The sequence below is a fragment of the Xyrauchen texanus genome, chromosome 1, assembly GCF_025860055.1.
Source record: "Xyrauchen texanus isolate HMW12.3.18 chromosome 1, RBS_HiC_50CHRs, whole genome shotgun sequence".
Lineage (NCBI taxonomy): Eukaryota > Metazoa > Chordata > Actinopteri > Cypriniformes > Catostomidae > Xyrauchen > Xyrauchen texanus.
In genome coordinates this window covers 44983288-45004281 of record NC_068276.1, presented here as the reverse complement: position 1 = coordinate 45004281, position 20994 = coordinate 44983288, and the positions used below count along the sequence as shown (strand labels likewise).

Below are 20994 nucleotides of genomic sequence, written 5' to 3'. Positions count from 1 at the left end.
ACTGAGATTTTTTTAAAATTAAATTATAGTTACTTATGAAAATGTTAATGATTACAAAGGGGATTACATCTGAATATTTTCTGTATAAAGCTAGGATATGTTGAATAATAATAATCTTAATTCAAGTGATGAAGGATTTTGATGGTCTTACAGTAATCAGTGTTGAGTTCTACTGTAAGATTAACCCTACCTGGTTTAAATGTTTGAAAATGATTAACAGTTGAAAACATTCGTTAGAAATTTTAAAAAAGTATTAAAAACGTAATCAAATGTAATCAGTTACATTACTTTAATAAAGTACTTGAAATAGTTACACTACATTTTAAATAGGATAACTTGTATTTATATAGGATAACTTGTACCTTTCCAAAGTAACCTTCCCAAGACTGCACACTATACCTTCATGTTTCCTTGCTATGTTTACTTCTCTAAGCTTTGTGAGACTTGGATTGTAGCACTTATTTTTTTGTTGCCCCTTTTGTTGGCTGAATTGCTTATATTTTTCTCATTTGTATGGAGTGGTGGTGGCGTAGTGGGCTAAAGCACATAACTGGTAATCAGAAGGTTCCTGGTTCGATCCCCATGGCTACCACCATTGTGTCATTGAGCAAGGCATGTAACTCCAGCTTGCTCCGGGGGGATTGTCCCTGTAATAAGGGCTCTGTAAGTCGCTTTGGATAAAAGCGTCTGCCAAATGCATAAATGTAAATGTAAGTCGCTTTGGATAAAAGCATCTGCTAAATGAATAAATGTAAATGTAGTGATAAATATCTGAATGGCTTATTATTGCTGGATCATCTTTTAAATGCTGCGACTATTATCTATGTCTCGCTGGTTTGGGGTTTTTGTTGTTGTACTATAATAATTTCTGCTCTGCCATTTTGGTGCTGTTCTAACAACCTTTCTTTTGGTTGTGTCTCTGTAGGTGCCACCAGGGACATTGGATCAGCGCTGACCCGGATGTGTATGAGGCACCGCAGCATTGAGGCTAAACTACGCCATTTTACTAAGTATGACCACAACCCTTCTGCCATCCACTTCTTGTTTGTCAGTTTAGAAGACTTGTGCATAATGTACTTATAAGATTATACACAACATAAAAATATACTGGAGGACGACAAACAAGGGGCAATGGTCATAACTAGGAATTATATACAGAAAAAACATACATAAACTACAAGAGTAGTGTGGGAATTTCCTTATTATTTTGTACCCAAAGCTTTTCAAAAATTCAATCAGAATAATTTTTCTTTACACACTGCTTAACTGTAAACCCAGATGTGGAAGTCAATGGAAAGTCCCCACTATGATAGGAAAACAAATGTGCATGTGTTTGTAGTACAGTACTTAGCTATAGTTTTGGGACAAATATGTCCTCAGAAGTAAAAAAAAAAAAAACTTGCTATCGTGGTGTTCTCCTTTGGAAAAATATTCAGATATAAATGTTTTTTCTTACCCTTTCTTTTAGGGGTAGGGTTAAGATTTTGGTAATGGTTTGTAGTATTTATAATGAGCTTTGTATAAAAACAACAGAAGTCTATGATAAATGTCCTCATTTAAATACTGTAGCTACGTAAGCATGTGTGTTAGTGTATGCCTTTGTGCACAAATGTGGACATCCCAACACACAATAATTGAACATTCACTCTCAAAGTCTGAAGGCATTTGACATGAAAAGAGAACACAAATGCACACACATTTTCACACTTCGTCAGAGGACATCTGCAGACAATTCCCTCTGACAGGCTAATGAATGGACACCCCAGACTCTAAGCCAAAGCCTTTATTTTTCATGGTCTGAATTCCCTCACACACAAGAGCTTGAATTGATGATAATGCTATTTCCTTTTTAACATTTCATATTCCTCTGTAACTTTTTAATGAGATCTGGAACCCCCATCTAAGCTGTGAATTGTTGAGAACATGATACACTCTTTCTTTCTTTCTTTCTTTCTTCCTTTTTCTGCTGTCAGTGCTTTGATGGAGAGCCTGATCACTCCTCTACAGGACCGCATTGAAGACTGGAAGAAGACAGCCTATCAACTGGACAAGGATCATGCCAAAGGTGACTATGCACTTTGTTTCTTTAGTATGTGCAAAATATATAAATAATTACAAAGCAGACAACCCACAAATAACAATGTACTTATTTCTGTTTTCATAGAATACAAACGATCTCGTCATGAAATTAAGAAGAAATCTTCAGATACAATAAAATTGCAGAAGAAAGCCAGGAAAGGTAAACTCTTCCATTTTACTGTCACTTAAACATGTTTAACATGACAGTTCAAATTTGGTAGCCTGATCTCATGAACATTACATGACCGTGGCAAGTTTCCACTACAGTTTCCCTGTGAAATGTCCAGTAGGGGGTGCTAAAGGTTAATATAATAAAAATATATAATCCGGTTTCCCTGAAAGGAATCTTCTCCAGCTTTGGAGTCAATTCCAAAATTCTAATTAAATTCCAATGTTTCGAGTTGACTCTCGTGAACATGATTCCTCATACTCCCTAAACCACTTTTAACTTAAATTTACTGCCGCATAACATTACTGAGCCTAGACAATTGAAGCAACCCCATATCATAGCACTGCCTCCAGAGGCTTGTACAGTGGGAACTATGCATGATGGATGCATCGCTTAGTGCGCTTCCCTTCTTTCCCTGATGCGCCCATCAATTTGGAACAGGGTAAATCAGTACTCATCTGACCACTTTACCTTTTTCGATTGCTCCACAGTCCAGTCTTTATACTACCTAGCAAATTGATTATTTTTATTTTTTCTGATTAGCTTCACTAACAAGTGGTTTTCTTGTAGTCACACAGCTGTTTAGTCCCAATCCTGTACATTCTCGTCACATTGTACATGTGGAAATGCTCTTACTTTCACTATTAAACATAGCCATATGCCTTCCAGGCATACACAGGATTTAATAATGCGTTGGACAGTTCTTTACCAAATTCCAGTGATTTCAGCCATCTCCTTAGTTGTTTTCTATGCTTGATTTACATTTATTTACATTTGCATTTATGCATTTGACAGATGCTTTTATCCAAAGCGACTTACAGAGCCCTTATTACAGGGACAATCCCCCGGAGCAAGCTGGAGTTAAGTGCCTTGCTCAAGGACACAATGGTGGTGGCTATGGGGGTTGAACCAGCGACCTTCTGATTACCAGTTTACCAGTAATGTGGTTTAGACCACTACACCACCACTCCAGTGCTTGATGCAGGTCAATAATTTGCCCCTTCTGAAACACAGTAGCATTTTTTCGATGATCATAGGATACGTCTTCCGACATGGTTGTTGAAGAAATAAGAATCTACAAACTGCATCACTTAGGGTTAAAATAATTTTTGCCTGCTGAAACATATTAATCACTGCAATACTATCATTCTAAGAGACTAGGTTGCAGTTTGCACATAATCAGTGTTGGGTGTAATTTGAATACAAATTAATAATTACTGTAATAATTTTTTTAAGTAAATAAGTAGTGTAATACATTATAAACACGTGTAATCAGATTGCAATTACTGACTTTCAAATAAGTTACATTATATGGGTTACACTTATGTCTATAATTGCATTATCTATGTAGAATACGTTTGAAAAATGAATTATTTTCATATGTATATGTTTGCTACAATGACATGTTAGTCACTAACATGTCATTGTAAGGGTGAAATGTGTGGTGCTGAATGAGTGACTTGCGTGCGACAATGAGAAAGAGAAAAGAGACGAGAAAATATAGACATTATTTTGATTTCACTTAGCGGGGAAATAAAAACTTTTCTGTGAATTTTTTAGAAGTACTACTCAATTATTTAATTCTTTAAGGTTTTTGATTAGGAAAAAAAATACTGAGTGCACCTTTGATGACATTGGACATTTGATTAAGTGTCTTTTTCATGACCACAAGCTGATAATTCGATATTATATAATGCCACCCTATTACTGAGAAAAAAAAAAAAAAGGTCATTTCCTCAAGGTCACCTCTGGCTTTTGTAATTGGCCTATACAGAACAACCTGCTGATTGGTTGACATCAGTGTTCAATATGCAGTTTCTAGTGGCATCTGTGGTCAGCGATAGCCAGTCACATCCCTGAAGTGTTGATGTTTTAGCTGCATAGACTGCATTGATTAAGTGAGTTCTCAATGTGCTGTTGTTCAGATTACTGATAAATTCAGATAAAAAAAAAAGTAAGCAGCCCCCTCTGGTGGCTGTGAAGCAGAAGGGCATCCTTCACCTCATTTGCAAAGCAGTTCCTGTTCACATCACAGCAGCCAATATTTTCTATTCTTGAAGATATGATGACATCCCTTTGTGTTACTAGGAAGACTCCAGCATTATAGGAAAAGCTCTCTTTTCATTTTGATACAAGTCGGGCATCTCATTCTCAGAAAGACCATTACATTTTTCAAGAATACAGCCTTTTCGTGTTTCTTTTGGGTCTATTGTGCATTGAAATATGGCTTTCACTTTCCTGAAACAATTTGGCCGTAAAATGAGCTTAATTGCTTCTGAAAACTAACCCTAACACAATGCTCTCCCTCCTCTCTCCTTCTCTCTCATGTTCTTTACCCTCTACTCCCTCTTTCCCATTCCCCTGTGTTGTTTCTTTCTCTCTATCTCGCTCTTTCTTCCACTCTCCCTCTATAGAGTTACAGGGTAAGTATGATTTTCCAAGGCAAATCTGTGGCTCAACCCTAGGTTCCCACTCTGTCTCTATGCATGGCCCCTTTAACCTGGCCCTGACTCAAACACATCTGCAGACAGTTCTGTGGCCATAACATGTAACCTCCACATGACATTTCAGCTTGACAGCTTCCTACCAGTGATTTAAGATTACAGCCTGTCTCTTCTCCTCCATTATAACACCTAAGGGTTTCCTTTTGCATGATTTTGCTGATTTTGTCCCAGCATGCATGCTGCTTGTGTTCCTGGAAGCATTTCTGCTCCGAATAACTGAGGTTGCATTCTCATTAAGGGTTATGACCATCTCTAAACAAACTAGCCTGCATGAGATAAACTTTTGAACTTCCTCTGGGAGATTCCATACTTTACATTAAAGGAATAGTTCACTATTCACTACTAGCTCACTATAGTTCACTAATAGTTTTAAATCTGTAATAATTTCAAACATTATGACTTTCTTCTGTGGAATTTCAAAAGATGTCCTGTTTGCTGATTTCAGTACAATAGCAGTTATATTTACTCACTTTAAAGCTTAAAGAAATCCAAGCGGCTCGTGCATTATATTCAGAGTCTTTTGAAGGCATACGATAGGTTTGGTGAGAAAATAGAGACAGTAAAAATAGTGACTTCTGTCATGGCTGTCCTTTGATCTTTTATGAATGCATGAGAGAAGCTTGTTCACAAATTCATATGTTCATGTGGGAACTTGCATTTTTCACTTGAGAACTTCTGCTGCTTAAGTGTGAGCCATTGTGAATGTTTCTTTTTCTGCCACTTTTAAAGTGAGCCATTGTATTGAAATCAGCCAACGTGACATTGTTTGAAATTCCTTCTTTTGTGTTTCACAGAAGAAAGAAAGTCATACATGTTTTGAATGAAATAAGGGGGAGTAAATGATGACAAACTTAATTATTGGGTGAACTATTCCTATAGTAGCAGACATCTTAATGCAGAGTTCATAGGCATCTGTTTCCATAAGATGTGTAGGTGCTAGTCGGAGTAGTTCATTTTGTTCCATGTTCACATTGTTTCTGTATTGTTGGAGGCTAGAAGAGAGAATATTTCTAATTTTCTAATGTTTTATTCCCTCTTATGTTCTGCCTCCCTCAATTCTCGAACTTGTTTTCTTCGGACTGTCCTTTACAATCTTCTTCCACCAAATTTGTTTGTCATCATGCCACAATACTCACTCACTCTCTCTCTCTCTCTCTCTCTCTCTCTCTCTCTCTCTCCATTTTCATCTAATTAAATTCTCCATGTTGTCTGTTATTTTATTTGGTCCATTCTCCACCTTTTTTCATCCTGGCCCCTGTCTTCTTCCCCCTCTCCTGTTATGCACTCTTTCACCCCCCTCAGGCCGGGGAGACCTTCAGCCTCAGCTGGACAGTGCAATGCAGGATGTGAATGACATGTACTTGCTGATGGAGGAGACGGAGAAGCAGGCTGTGCGGCGCGCTCTTGTGGAGGAGAGAGGACGCTTCTGTACCTTCATCGGCTTCCTGCAGCCTGTAGTGGTATGACCCACCACATTTAAAGAGAGTGAATGTTACTGACATAACCTGAACAGTTGCCGTACCTGCATACAGATAATTTGATGAATAAGATCTTACATTTGAGAACACTTACATTTTGAACCCTAATTTTGCATAATGAATTTAAAGCAAACATTTTTGAGAACAAACACCATATGTGTTTACTTAACTATTAAAACAAAACAGATTTTTTTTTTTATTTAATAATTTGTTTTGAGGTTTAAAGAGGCTCTATTATACTTTTTGAGATTGTACCTTTCCTTTAGTGTGTAGCATAGCTCTTTGTGCATGTAAAAGATCTGCAAAGTTACAAAGCACAAAGTCCATGCAAAAGGGAGTTATTCTCCCCTACAGGCAATGGCTGGCTTGTAGTCCAGCCATTTCTTCTGTAAAGTATCTACATCATTATGTAATACATTTGAATAATGCCCGTCTGAGGGCTACTTTGGCCCGCCCTCAAACAAAGGTAGTTATAGCCGACACCAGGATGAGTTGGGTTAGTGTTGTCACCATGTCAAGGAGATGCTGTTTTCTTCACTGCGAAAAAACAAAACCTCTTTGTTTGGACTTCCAAAGGCAAACACTTTGAAGAATCAAATTTTCAATCAAGTTTCAATCAAATGTATTTATTTGTTATTATTTTTAATTCGGTGGATTTTTCCCCATTTTTCTCCCAGTTTGGAATGGCCAATTCCCAATGTGCTCCAAGTCCTCATGATGGTGTAGTGACTCGCCTCAATCTGGTGGCGGAGGACGAATCTCAGCTGCCTCCGTGTCTGAGATCGTCAACGCATGTATCTTATCACGTGGTTTGTTGGGCGCATTACTGCAGAGATAAAGCAGGTGTGGAGGCTTCACGCTATTCTATGCCGCATCCACGCACAACTCACCACGCAGCCCGCCGAGAGCGAACCACATTATAGCAATCACGAGGAGGTTACCTCATGTGACTCTAACCTCCCTAGCAACCGGGCCAATTTGGTTGCTTAGGAGACCTGGCTGGAGTCACTCAGCACATCCTGGGATTCGAATTAGCGAACGCCAGGGGTGGTAGCCAGCGGCTTTACCACTGAGCTCTCCAGGCCCCCCGGTTAAAATATATTTGACTTATTTAGCATGACATCCACAACCAATGCCAGATTTTCAAGATGGCTGCCCCTGAAAGATGGTGCATTTCCCACGTTGTTGGGACAATCTGGTGCTTCAGGATCACAATCTGTAAATATGCTGGATTACTTGTGGATTGATCTGCTACTGAGAGTTCAAATGCAGAGTTTTGTATTGTAGCTACGGTGTACACCCAGTAGGCCTCTGCTAACCTGCTAATGAATGTTTTTGTGTTGAAATAGTTTTACTAATCAGCTAGTGGAGATGGATTTATTTTTAAAAACGTTAATGTTAAGTCTGCAATCTGCTGTATTTTTGGCTAACCTGCTATGTAATGTTATTGTTTTGGTAAGGGTTTACTATTAAGCTATGGGCCGGCTTTTTTCTAAAATTGTGTAACAAAATGGTGGATCTCAAGAGTCTTATATGTCCAACCGGGAATAAGCCTCAGTTCTCCGTTCATATCTCGGGCGAAAAGATGACATTCCCGCAAAAGATGACTAAGATGCACTATGTGTCTTTTACTTGAAGCTTTGTTAGGTTCACAATAATCAACAGAGTACTTGTAAGAAAGCTACAAAATTAAAACTTACCACTGTGAAACATCCTGCTCAAGGTTTTTCACTGTTTCAGGTTTTACTGTACTGGCAGAGTTTTTGTAGTCAAAACAATTGAAAAAAATCTACCAGTGCCGAAGAAATAATCCAAAGTATTTAGAATGCGTCACTGACCTTGAGTAATCTAACGTAATATGTTTTAAATGACATTTTACAGCATGTATTCTGTAATTTCTAGTTGAACACATTTAAAATGTAACCTTCCCAACCCAGAACGTAGGTAATAATATTTCCTGAGGCAGACAGACGGACAGACAGTATCATGATTGAGGTAATAAGAGTGAGAAATGCCTTAACAGGGTTAAGGCATTTGTTAACCCTAACCTAAGATATACAGTACAGTACCAAGCAAATGTTTGGATACTCGTCCTCATTCTTTAGCATTTTACTCATTTTAGAATAAGTCATACAAACTGTGTAATAACACAACTAGATGTAGCATTATGTAATGACCAAGCAATATAAAACAAATCCAAACTATCTTATATTTTACTTTCTTCAAAGTAGCCACCATTTGCCTAAATTCAGCTCTGTATACTCTGGACATTGTCTCTTTCAAAAACATTTTGAAAGATGGTGAGAAAATATCTTGTTGAAATGAAATTTTTTTATTTATCATAATGGTTAATTCTAAAGTGTCTTAAGAAAAAAGATTATGTGTGACACCACGTACCCTTTGTTAATTTATTTGATAGACGTTATGTGATGTTAAGTATGTTTTGGTCTTTGCCTTTTTTTTTTTTGTAAGAATGGAGAGATTGCCATGTTGGGAGAGATCACTCATCTCCAGGCCATTATTGATGACCTCACTGTGCTGACGTCTGATCCCCATAAACTGCCCCCAGCCAGCGAGCAGGTCCACACATACTTATAAACTTCAATTGCCATGCAGTAGCTGCTGTGCCTTGTAGAAACACACCAAACTTAGACTAAAACTAAGACTGTCTTTCTCTCAGGTAATTAAAGATCTTAAGGGATCAGATTACTCTTGGTCCTATCAGACTCCCCCCTCTTCCCCCAGCAGCTCCGGCTCTAGGAAAAGCAGCATGTGCAGGTGAGAGAGAGAGACAGAATGATAGAGAGAAAAAGAGAAATTAGATGTTATGCTATATTATCTTAGCAAACTGAATTTTTATTTCTGTTTATTTGTTTTATTTCTGCTGGATATATGTGTTGCTTGTGTTGTGAAATGTTGTTTTGTTATGAATTAATATTCTTTAAAAACTGCTCTTTGTTGCAAATCATACATTTTAAAGTGGATAATTTTACAACAAAATATAAATTGCATAATGGCAGCCTATAACCAATATTTTGTGCCAGAATATTTTGAATGTGCATTCAGAAGGGGATGCTGCTGATACTAACACATCTCACTATGTGTTAACATTCACATCTGTATTTCCCTGACTACAACAGAACCCATAATATGACCCGCACATACAGCATATACAGCCACAGGAACAGAACATGTACTGTGGTCATTAAAATTGTATTTTAATAAAACATCTTAATATCTATTAGTTGCTTTGTATTCCAGTAAAAGTCTTGATTTAAGCAAACAATTCTTAATGGTTATTGATTAATGTTATACGGCCATTGATTCCTTGTGTCAAAAATATAGAGATAGTAATTAGCGAATTAGTACAATAAAATTAAGCTTGTTTGTTTAATAAGGTTTTATATAATTGTGTTTAAATCCTGTAGCAATTAGGGTGTAATTAAGTGGCTGAATGAGACATCTGATTATATAGTAACTCGCTGTAACTGCAGTGATGTGCTGTGCATTATACAACTTAAACTCTATCACCAGCATAATTTATCTGGGAATGTTCCTTTTTAATAATGCAACAATTATACTTCAATTGGAATTGAAAACATGGTCACTTTTACAAAACCCACTTGGCTCTTGGGCCATTTAAAACAGTATAATAATGCCATGCAGTACCAGTGTGTGTTTGTGTGTGCTGCCATGTATGGAGTCAGAGGGTCTGGTTCATGTGTGTTGGCTTCACAGAGCTGACACACCTGAACACAAACTTCACCCTTCATACCAGGCCTCCTGTGTCACACCTTGTCACTCAAACTTTGTCTTACATGTGTTCACCCTCTACCCTCCCCCGCAAACTGACCTCCATCCTTTCCCATTCATCCATGATAATTCATTAAATAAATAACAAAATTTACCGATCTCTTATTTCACGCTCACTGTGATTTCCACCATTTGTGGATTTGCTAATCATTATCATTCTTTCTCTGACATCAATCACAAATTTATTCTATTATATCTGTCAATCATTTACCCCTTATTCCTGTAATACTACCCCTATTTGTTCTGACCTTCTGATTCACATACTTTGGCACTTGCCCTCCCATCTTCCCCAACCCAAAAAAATATGCCCCTGCACCCTCTGTACCCCACTCTTGTCTGGTCTTCTGCCTTTTCACACCTCTCCCTGCCCCTGCAGCAGTGTAAACAGCACTCATAGTAGTGCCTCTCGATCCTCTGGTGGCTCTCAGACTCACTCACCTAGTTCGTCCTGTCGCTACCGCAGCCTGGCCCACCCGCTAACGACTGCCGCACACCGCCTCAGCAGTGTCTCCTCCCACGACTCAGGCTTCATCTCCCAGGATGCCAATGTTTACTCCAAACCTCCATCACCCATGCCCTCCGATATAACCAGCCAGGTATTTATTTTTTAGATTGTTTTGTTTCGTATGTGTCTTTCAGTAACTTAGTCTAAGAAAAATGGAAGATTTGAGTAACATTAAGGTATAATGCAAGGAGCAAACATTCAAGGAGTGGAATGCAAAATGGGACATAATACATAATACATGTACATAATACATAATAGTGCATAGGTATTTACATGATATTTCAAAGAATGTTAAAAAGGCCATAGAATTATTAGGGTACCATGTAAAAAGTTATACTGATTTTGGTGCATTTTTGTTATAAAAAACCCATAGCCCATAAATACATACACACATGTCGATTAGAGCAATTACTTGGAATGGGATTCATAAGAAATTTAATGATTCCAGTTCTGTAATGGTTCCATTAACAACTCTTACTTTTGAGGAAGAATTATTTGGAAATAAGAATTCACATTTTTATTGCATTCACTGGCCTTCGTAGTCTGTTGCAAAATGAAGAGATCACTTAAAATTTTCAACAGAGTGTATAACATATATATTATATGCTATGAATTCAATACAATTGCAAAAGGCATGTTTACACAGAATTTTTAATGTCATATAATTTGTCCTATTGTAACTATACTTTATAACTTTTTAATAACTTATAAGAGTTATTCGGTTAGGAATAGTGTTTGTTTTGCACTGTAGATTCAAAAGAACCAGTTCATAAGAGTCATTAGTTTTGGAATCGGACTGCACTGGTCACGCTGAGTTTCACGCTAAAGATTCAGTAGAGCTGCAGAACTGCCTCTGAATAGCGCAGCAGGAAACACTGAAGACTCATTCACATTCATGTGTAAAGCGCTACCTGATTTGTTTGGGTTAGGTTCAGGGGTATTGTTGGGTTATAGTTTCTCTGACCAATCTGGTAGCCCAGGTCTGTCCACTTCTGCAGAATAATCCACTTTGATGAATCATTAACTGAACTGAAAGTCATGAAAATCGTATGATTCCAGTCCTTAAAAAAAATAAAATAGAGATATTCTTGGTTCCCGACACTAGTCATCATGGGGTTCTTGCTGGGGTTTATAATACCTTTGAAATCCCTATACTTCCTGTGCCATGTGTATGTAGTTATATGGAAATCTGTCAAACTGACCTGTACAAAACAACACAGAAGTCATATTGTAATTAGGGCTGTCAAATGATAACATTTTTTAATTGAGATAATTACATGGTGTCCTGATCAGTTAATCGCATATACAAATATTTTCTGAGAAAGCCCCTCATATAACAATAATTCAATATATAATGATGAAATAATTATACATGGTTATCTTTAAATATTTAACAATTATTAAATTATATATATATATATATATATATATATATATATATATATATATATATATATATATATATATATATATATATATATATATATATATATATACACACACACACAGTTAGTTCTGGTCCTCAAATCTGATTGGACGAGAGACATTCCATGAGCACTGATGTTCTGACAGGATCAGCACTTGGACGCTTCACTGTGTGTATCAACCCGCTTGTATTCGTGGCATTCTAAACTAAGGTGTAAGAGCAGTATATATCTGTTAAGAGTGAAATTACATATGTTAGCCAGCAGGTGGTGGCAAAAGATCATTTTTGTGTGTAATATGAATCAGTTAGTGACGTAAAGTGAATCCGTTAGTCATTGTTTACATAGAACAGCGCTCCATGATCGCTCGTATTACCACTACATTACATAAGCTAGGATGTTTTAAACAGCTTTATATGAACAATTTGAGGATTAAGGCTCATTGCAGCTGAGAGACACAAAGGACTGTTTGATTACAGAACTCGAGGTGCTTACCGAGTTTCCACATTGAATACACACTGTTTTAAAATGGCGGAGGATATCGCTATTTCTATAGTGATCGACTCTTGCGCGGCTACCATGAAATCGGGAGAAATACCATCACTTGGACGCTATTTTTCCACTGAGAAAGCTTACCTACAGAATGCTGACAGCATATCTGCTTGGGAGTGGCAACAGGTGACACACACGCTCCGTCCCTCCCTTCCTCTCTCTCTAACACACACACACACAAATACACATAGACATCCACACACCCATCAATCAATCCTTGTTTATCCAATAACTTGCTAAAAACAGCACAAGCCATGATACTATTTCTGAAGTGAACTTTTTGAATTACTAATGAAGGCTTGGACGCATCATTTATTTAGAAGCAGCAACGGCAGATTCTGATCCGTCGCGTAAGAAAGTAGTTTTTATGACCTTACTCGGTTTTTCCTAATTTTTTAAAATGTACTTGTTCATTGAACTGTTGTATATAATACATTTTACACTCGCAATCGTGTTATATGGCCCTACATCAGCACTAATAATTACTAACTATAATTTTTTATAGTTACTAATTACTTACGGCACTCGGCCTGCAGCCTCGTCCCTGCGGCAGAATCACACCAGTGCTGATGTAGGGCCACATCGCACTCTTACTTGTGTGATATTACTTATAATATTCAGATAACTAATATGCATTACCTTCTTGTGGCAGAAGAGTTCATTAATAATACAATACAAAAAGCGGCTTTAGAATACAATGTTTTGTTTACAACCCTATTATTGATCATAAGTCAAGCATTGGCATTCAGTTCACAGCAATCCATTTCACAAGTGAATCTTTCAATCAGGTGGAAATTTATTATGAGGGCTTGTTTAAGGACCGTCAATTTACACCTGCGTCAGACATGCTTGTGTAGCGCCTCGGGTGCGTCGCATCATAAACATAAAAGTTTTAGGTCACTGTGTCAAGTTAAATATAGCTTAATACTTAGAACACATCTTGAGATCCCTTAGTTCGGATTTGCAATCCATCAAGTGTTTTGATATCGCAAGAACATAACATGTTTGTGTTGTTGCTGCTGAAGGTTGTTTTCTTCACTGTATAAACTGTGCATTGCCACACAGCTGAAGTTTCACTTACTGCCCTCTGGAGTAAACAGATGGTACTACAAGCTTGCATTTCTCAGGAATCTTACTTATTATGGTCCGGGGGAATTGCTATTAATTGCGTAATTTTTTTTTACGCGTTATTTTTTATAAAATGAATCGCTCTAAATTAACATGTTAAATTGACAGCACTAATTGTAATATATAGTGAACTGTAAAATAAACCTAAAACACCTCAAATCTAGAATCTACTAAGCAAATAGCAACTTGTGTGAGCCTACTAATTAAAATCATTTCTAAGGAAGTTGTGGATTTCCTCTCTTAGTACTGGAGCCAAATCCTATTTTACTGGTATAGCAATGACTACGCAGAAATGAGGGAGTGATAAATAGTAAAGTTGACACTGCACAGAATCATTTGACGAGGCTATAGTGTTTCTGAACATCTGTGTCCCAGCTCCAGACAGGCTTTGAGATTCCCTGCTTGCTTCTAAAAGAGAGTCCTCTTGTGGACAGGACTTAAAATTAAATCAAACCATTCTTGACCTGTGGTCAGAATGTGGCTAAGATGGAATTATTACATTCTCTGGAAAATTTAGATAGAAAACAGTGCAGAACAAGAGTGTGATTAAAATGTGCTTGTGAAACATTTTATGTGGAACATACGCAGAGGAGACTGCTTTACTAAGCATTTTCCATGGAGTAATGCAAGAGTAATGCACTTGTCTCAGAGCCAACATACTACACTCCCTCCACTGAAAAACACCCAGCCCATGCCTGATAAATGACCAATGGTAGCTGAGGGACAGGACAGAGCCCTTTGAACCCTTCTTGATGATGGGTGTCGGTGGCCATCTGGAACATGAGCATTATCCAGTAATGTTTAATGTTTCAATGTTAGCAGCGTTGCCAAACTCTTGTAAACACTTCACAAGCTAGTGTGAGCTGCTGGGTTAATTGTGACTATGAGGTTATTTGTTGCTAGCTACTGTAGCATTGACATATTCCAAAAAACAAACCTTGATGCAGAAGCAAAAAAATAAAAAATGTATAAATAGCATAGATAGCATGAAACTAAAAACATTTAGCATTTAAATTTCACAATGTACAATATTACTTAAAAATTAATAGTTTAATTAATTAAAAATGTTGAATTGTTTAATAGAAAATATATGGCTTTTCGGTCAAGCATGCACTAGGTCTAGGCGCAAGTGGGTCTGGAGAAATTGTGCATGCAAGGCGCTATTGAGCTGGGTCAAGTGTTTTTTAATTCTGAGGCTCTTCTCCAGTTTTTCCACCATCTGCTACCTATTATATAGTCCATTCCCTTTCAATCACTGTGATATAAACAAAGACAGCACATGCATAAAACGTTGGTTGTGTAAATTAATTCTGTTTGCAATTAATTAGAATAATAGAAATATGGACTTAAATTCTTGTGTGCTTACATTCTTGTTGAATAGAGTGATTTTCTTTTTTTTTTTCGTGCACTTCACTTCTACCAGTTGATTTTGCTTTAAAATTTAAATGAATGTATTAAAACACAAATTAAACCAAAAATATTTCTAAATTCAAATTATATTTCAAACTAAATTAAAATTTAATTAAAATAATGAAGTGGTCAAAAAATAAATGTAATCACATCCCCAAATCCAAAGATATTTACCCTCTATAACTTCTTCCACCAGTCTCTTTTGCAGTGACTTAAAAATCACTCTACGACAACAGGTATATATAAATAATTTCACAAATTAGATTGTAATTTGTAAATATATACATAATTTTAATAATTGAAAAATAAACCATGACCTCTAGACAGTTTAAAACAAATTACATTAATTTTTTTTTCATAAAACTTGATTATCAGGGACTAAATAAAAGAGTTTGGACATGAAATGTATTACCACCTGCTGGTTGAATCTCCAAACTGCAAATGCAGGAACAGAGTTTAGATTTTGCACTGAAAAGTAGGTATTAAAATATCCAGTAGATGGCAAAATAAACATTAAAAGAAAAAAAGTCCCTCTACTGTCTCTAATACAGCTATGAAAAGAAAGCAGCACCTTTTGGGAATTCAAAAGAACTTCACAGATGTGTTTCATGCAAGATTATTAAAAAAACATTTCTGAATGTAACAACAAAATGATTTTAACTGTTTTTGTGTGGCTCTTGCCTTCATCAATGGGCTTTCTCTTGCGACACTACGTACATATGGCACTCCAAGGGACTTTCACTAAAAGTTATTTGGTCTTGAAAATCCTTAAAGCCAATTGGATATAAAGTGTGTTGAAAATTGATGTAGTACCATTGAACATCCAAAAAATTCACACTTTGACAGAGACCCTCTATATATCTATTGTCTCTCTTACAGAAGTCATCAAGTTCAGCGTCTTCAGAAGCATCTGAGACGTGTCAGTCAGTTAGTGAGTGTAGCTCTCCCACTACAGTAAGTATATATTACTCTATCCAGACATGAATGTGCTGTAACTGTGATGTGTGCTGTTGTAGTGATATATTTACTGTCTGTATATGGGACCTGAGAGACAGTCATTCTGGTGTCTTCTCCCTCTTGGTGGTTTCAACTTTGTGCTCTGATCAAATCTGATCTTCACTTGACACACTCAGCATGTATTAGCAAAGCGGTGACCGCACACAAAACCTCCTCTACGCATATGTAGGGGGGTAAGTGTTCTTTCGCTGTTCTGACGGTCTCGATCTTATCTCTCCATTCTGCAGTTTGGCTTGTCCTTCGCTACCTTCCGCCCTGCTCTCTCTCACACTGGCTCCATCAGGCCTTTCTCTGTCATACTTCCTGCGTCCCCACCCCATAACCGCTCCCCTGGATCCAACACTCCCTCTCCCACATCAAAGGTTCCATACTGGAAGGTTTGTCTTCATTGGCACTTTCATTGCAGTTTTGTTTATTTCCTTTTCTTTTGTGTATGTGTGCCTGTACTGTATGTCAAATATGCACCTCCCAAATAACACTTATTGACAATGTTTTTTGTTTCATTCTGCTTAACCTCATTCATTGCTTCATTTAGCTATTTATCAAACAACTTTTCTGTTGGCTCTTTGATCCTGGTTTCACATCTCTGGCTGGGAGATTTTCGAAACCGAGCAGACCACGGAAGGTAACTGTGAGTTGAGTTCAGCCAAACAAACACAGTGATTGGGCTTTTTCTAAACCACATAAGAGGACATTCAAACTGCTGGATTGTGGACCGGTCTTCTCTTACCCCCCTGATGCCGTTGTAATATTGCTTTACAGTGTTCTGCACTAACCATGTCTACTTCCTCAGGATTGGTCCAAGGTAGGTTCCAATGAACAACCATTGGCCAGCACACTTCAGAGGAGGAAAGAGCCTTTGGATAGGCTGAGAGAGGCAGAAAGCTCTCCTCAGTCCCAGGGCTATTCTGGTATGCATTCGGAAGATCCCCAGCGGCAAAGGATGACCCCTGCCACCATAGCTGCTAAGGTTAGTATTAAATAGGTATTGTAGATTTTTTGAATGTTTCGAATATACCCTCCATTTTTGATTGGGCAAAGAGAAAATGTAGTTTTGTTACAGTGTAATAATATATATATATGTAATATGCTGTGTAATATAAAATAATAAACTGTGTTTTGGGGGACTGGGGCTAGTTGTCACATGGAAGGTACCACAAAGTCTATATAGCTCAATAACGATAAGATTTGGAGTCAAAACTCCAGTTGCACAAATCTGTGTTTACTCTAGCAGAGGTTATGTATGTTGACTTCAAACAATAGTTCAAAACCCTCTTACAGTAGAATATATTTTTTGTGAATTCTGCCCTCAATATAATTTTTTTTTAGAGCTCAATGGGTTGTTTTATTGGGTAAATAAGTGAACATAATCAAACCGAACTGGCATACACTAAAGGAAGGTCAACTATATTATGAATCCAGATTTTTACCCAAAGGCTAAATGGACAAATGCCATTTTGATCAGGGCATGCTTTCACGCTATTGGGGCAGGTTGTCTCACATGTTTTAAATGTCAGAGATTTTTGCAATTTCTCATTAAAATACATAACATTTATTTTGTATACAATTTATCTATTAAACTATTTTTTTTGACCAAAACAATGTTTTTTATATTTTTGTATGAGACATTTGACATTTTTTGTTGTTTCAGTATTTTTTTTCTTGTGCCTCATACATTTTTTACTTTTTAAATTTAGCTGAAAAGCCCATAAGAGGCTGTTTAATATAGGCTTAGATTTAAAGAGATGCGTAGATTTTGTTTTGGTGGTTGTGAGTGATGGGAGGATGTGTCTCTCCAAATGTTCACATAAAGTTTACAAACAGGTTTGACAGGTTCCATTGTGACAACTTACCCCATATAGTGTGACATCATTCCTTGCTACTGGGGCAAGATCACAAAAGACCAACATGTGTTCAATGAACGTTTCTTTTTTCCTGGGTATTAAAAGTGACAATGTGCAATAGGTTTGTTTGTAGCGAAGACTTAAAATGTAAGCAGCTATGCACAAATTTACTTTAAAAAATAAACCTATCCTGAGAAATGTTCACCGAAAAAAAAAGTGTGACGAGCCCCAGCCTCCCCTACACTACAAGGTAAACAAGATGTGGACACCCCTTCTGAACATTAATCAACACATCTAGGTGTGTGTAGTTTGTGCTTGATATAATTGTGTAAATATATATATTGTATTGTTGGGTAGCATGGTGAGGAGGTCTCCCCAGCTGCAAGTGACCTGGCTATGGTGCTGACTCGAGGCCTCAGCATGGAGCAGCAGAAGAGCAGCCGAGACTCCCTTCAGTACTCCAGTGGATACAGCACTCAGACGACCACACCATCCTGCTCAGAAGACACTATCCCCTCACAGGGTAACATACAATCAGAAACACTGATGTACAGTATACACCCACTATTGCTTAAAATGTTTGCATCAATTTACATAAATTAAAATTGAAAGGGATATTTCAGCCATAAATTATAATTCTGTCATAATTTTTATTCACACACTTGTCATCCAGAATGACTTTCTTTCTTGAGTGCAACAAAAAAGGACATGTTAGAAAGACTGAAAGCCTCAGTCACCAATCACTTTCATTGCATCTTTTTTTCATTCAATGAAATTGGATGGTAACTGTGGCTGTCAGTCTCTAACATTCAACCTAACATATCCTGTGTACCACAGAAGAATGAAGCGAGTTTGGAACTGCATTGGGTAAGAAAATGATGACAGAATTTAACATTGTGGGTGAATTATCCAGAAGTAAAGTGGAGAAACATTCTCTAATTATTTTATTTATGGCTGTGGGATTTTTTTTATTAGGCTCCGATTATGATGGCTACTCAGTGAATGGAGACACTGAGGCTGATGGCCAGGCTGAATTCGATAAATCCTCCACCATTCCCCGTCACAGCAATATCGCCCAGAACTACCGGCGCATGATACAAACTAAACGCCCTGCCAGCACAGCGGGCCTGCCCAGCGGAGTCGGCGCTATGGGTGGACCACCTGGTGGAGGCGGTGGGGGTGGTATGTCTGGCACTGCCACCATCCGCCGAACACCATCCACCAAGCCTGGGGTGAGACGCACCCTCTCCAATGCAGGCCCTATTCCTATACGCCCACCCATTGTGCCAGTTAAGACCCCCACTGTGCCTGACTCGCCCGGTGGACACACAGGCCCTCCTGCCCGTGTGGGCAGCGAAGAATGTGTATTTTATGTGCCGGATGACACCTCCCAAGGCGCCCTGGAATATGTGAAGGCTTCTCCAAAGCGCTTGAGCCTGCCAAACACAGCTTGGGGCGCAGGGGGCATGGGCGGTTTAGAGATGAGCATTTATGGCCAACCAGGGGAAGAAGACTATCTACTGGCCGCCAATCGCCACAGCCTGGTGGAGAAGATCGGTGAGCTGGTGGCCAGTGCTCATGCCTTAGGTGAGGGCCAGTTTCCTTTTCCCACCCTTCCGAATCAGCCCCCACCAGGCCCTGAGTCAGAGTCTGACCAACAAGTGCCCCAGGAGGGTGAGGACATGCTTGTGTCCATTCGCCGAGGGGTGCGACTGCGAAAAACCCTCTCCAACGATCGTTCCGCACCCCGGATTTTGTGATGGCTTCTGGAGAAATGGAAGAATTAGACCCAGAAGTAAACCAGAAAAATACTTCATATTGACTCTTTAGAAAATGAGCTATGAAAAGAAGATTAAAAAAATCAGTGTTTAAAGTCATTAGAGAAAATACAATGAATAACAATAATGAAAAAAGTAAATGATATGTAACAACAGGCTCAGGCCACTATAACTCGTAGCGTGTCTGAACGCATGTTTGTCTTATTAACACGCCCATCACCACGGGACTAGTTGAACTGTAGTAAGACAATTAACTACTGAAAGAACAAGGGACCAGGATGTTGGGGGATATTTGTGGTCTCCCTCATGTCCATTCAATGGTCCCCATGAAATAACAGCCCTCCCCAAACTATGGGCCCCAAGAATCAGTGCTGGAGAAGCTCACTCAAATTCAGGGGTATGCAGGAGCTCCTCACAAATATTTGCCCTCCACAACACTTTCTTTAACCCCATTGGCATTGCGCATTGGTCTTTGGATCGTTCTGCACAGCTGTTAGTTAGGCTGGAGGTGAGCAGGGCTGTGCTGCAGGTCAGCTTGTGGTTGTGTAAAGGGATGGGATTTATCCTTTCTTTCTACACTTCTGTTGTCTTGTTTGTTTTATTTACAAACAGTTAATCTCTCTCCTAGCTCCTAGGAGAAGACAAACTTCATGTCAGGTATATGAATTTTTGTAGAATTAAGGTGAAAAGCCGCCATGATAATGTGGAGCAATAATGCTTTTTTCTTTTAATGGGGAATGGTTTTGAATATCAGCTTTTAATAAAGCTGGATGTTTTCAGTGTTCAGGTGTCTTCAGAGAAGCATATGCTTTTGTAGACTGTAGGACTTCTTGTCAAGTCTAATTATGGCTTATTTAAAGGTGCACTCAGTAAAATTTGTGTTCAAGGAATATTCCGAGTACAATACAAGTAAAGCTGTCATTTTAAACAAGCACTTACAAAAATCCTTTTGTTAAACTTGGCTATTATGTGAGCTGTAAAGTTGTTTAAATATATTATATATATATATATATATATATATATATATATATATATATATATATATTATTTTTTTTTTTTTTTTTTTTTCATAAAAGGTTTGTATGTGATTTTATCATACTAAAATCATGTTAACACATTCTTTTACATCTTGTGGGCTATGCTTTTGAAACAGTATTCTAACATTTACAAATTGGCCGCATTTACTTCTATGTAAATACCTTGATTTGATTGACAAATTAAAATAATAAACATTATGCCACAAATGCTGATGATTGAGCTTTACTTGTATTGAACCCAGAATATTCCTTTCTT

General features: G+C 37.8%; 1 protein-coding gene across 2 annotated transcripts in view; it reads left to right on the top strand.

The window, feature by feature from the left end:
- The window catches only part of LOC127660819 (protein MTSS 2-like), an 85802-nt gene extending 65280 nt beyond the window's left edge, over positions 1 to 20522 (top strand). The window contains exons 4-14 of one of the 2 annotated variants that reach the window (XM_052151284.1): positions 926 to 1010; positions 1974 to 2065; positions 2165 to 2239; positions 6055 to 6212; positions 8703 to 8810; positions 8911 to 9008; positions 10507 to 10639; positions 15942 to 16016; positions 16873 to 17049; positions 18281 to 18446; positions 18899 to 20522. In XM_052151284.1, coding sequence (XP_052007244.1) covers positions 926 to 1010; positions 1974 to 2065; positions 2165 to 2239; positions 6055 to 6212; positions 8703 to 8810; positions 8911 to 9008; positions 10507 to 10639; positions 15942 to 16016; positions 16873 to 17049; positions 18281 to 18446; positions 18899 to 19683 — 1952 coding nt within the window. In that variant the 3' untranslated portion in view covers positions 19684 to 20522. Of the gene's footprint in view, positions 1 to 925; positions 1011 to 1973; positions 2066 to 2164; positions 2240 to 6054; positions 6213 to 8702; positions 8811 to 8910; positions 9009 to 10419; positions 10640 to 15941; positions 16017 to 16872; positions 17050 to 18280; positions 18447 to 18898 lie in introns of both variants that reach the window. The other variant, XM_052151363.1, reaches the window with a different exon arrangement.
- The last annotated feature ends 472 nt before the right edge of the window (positions 20523 to 20994 follow it).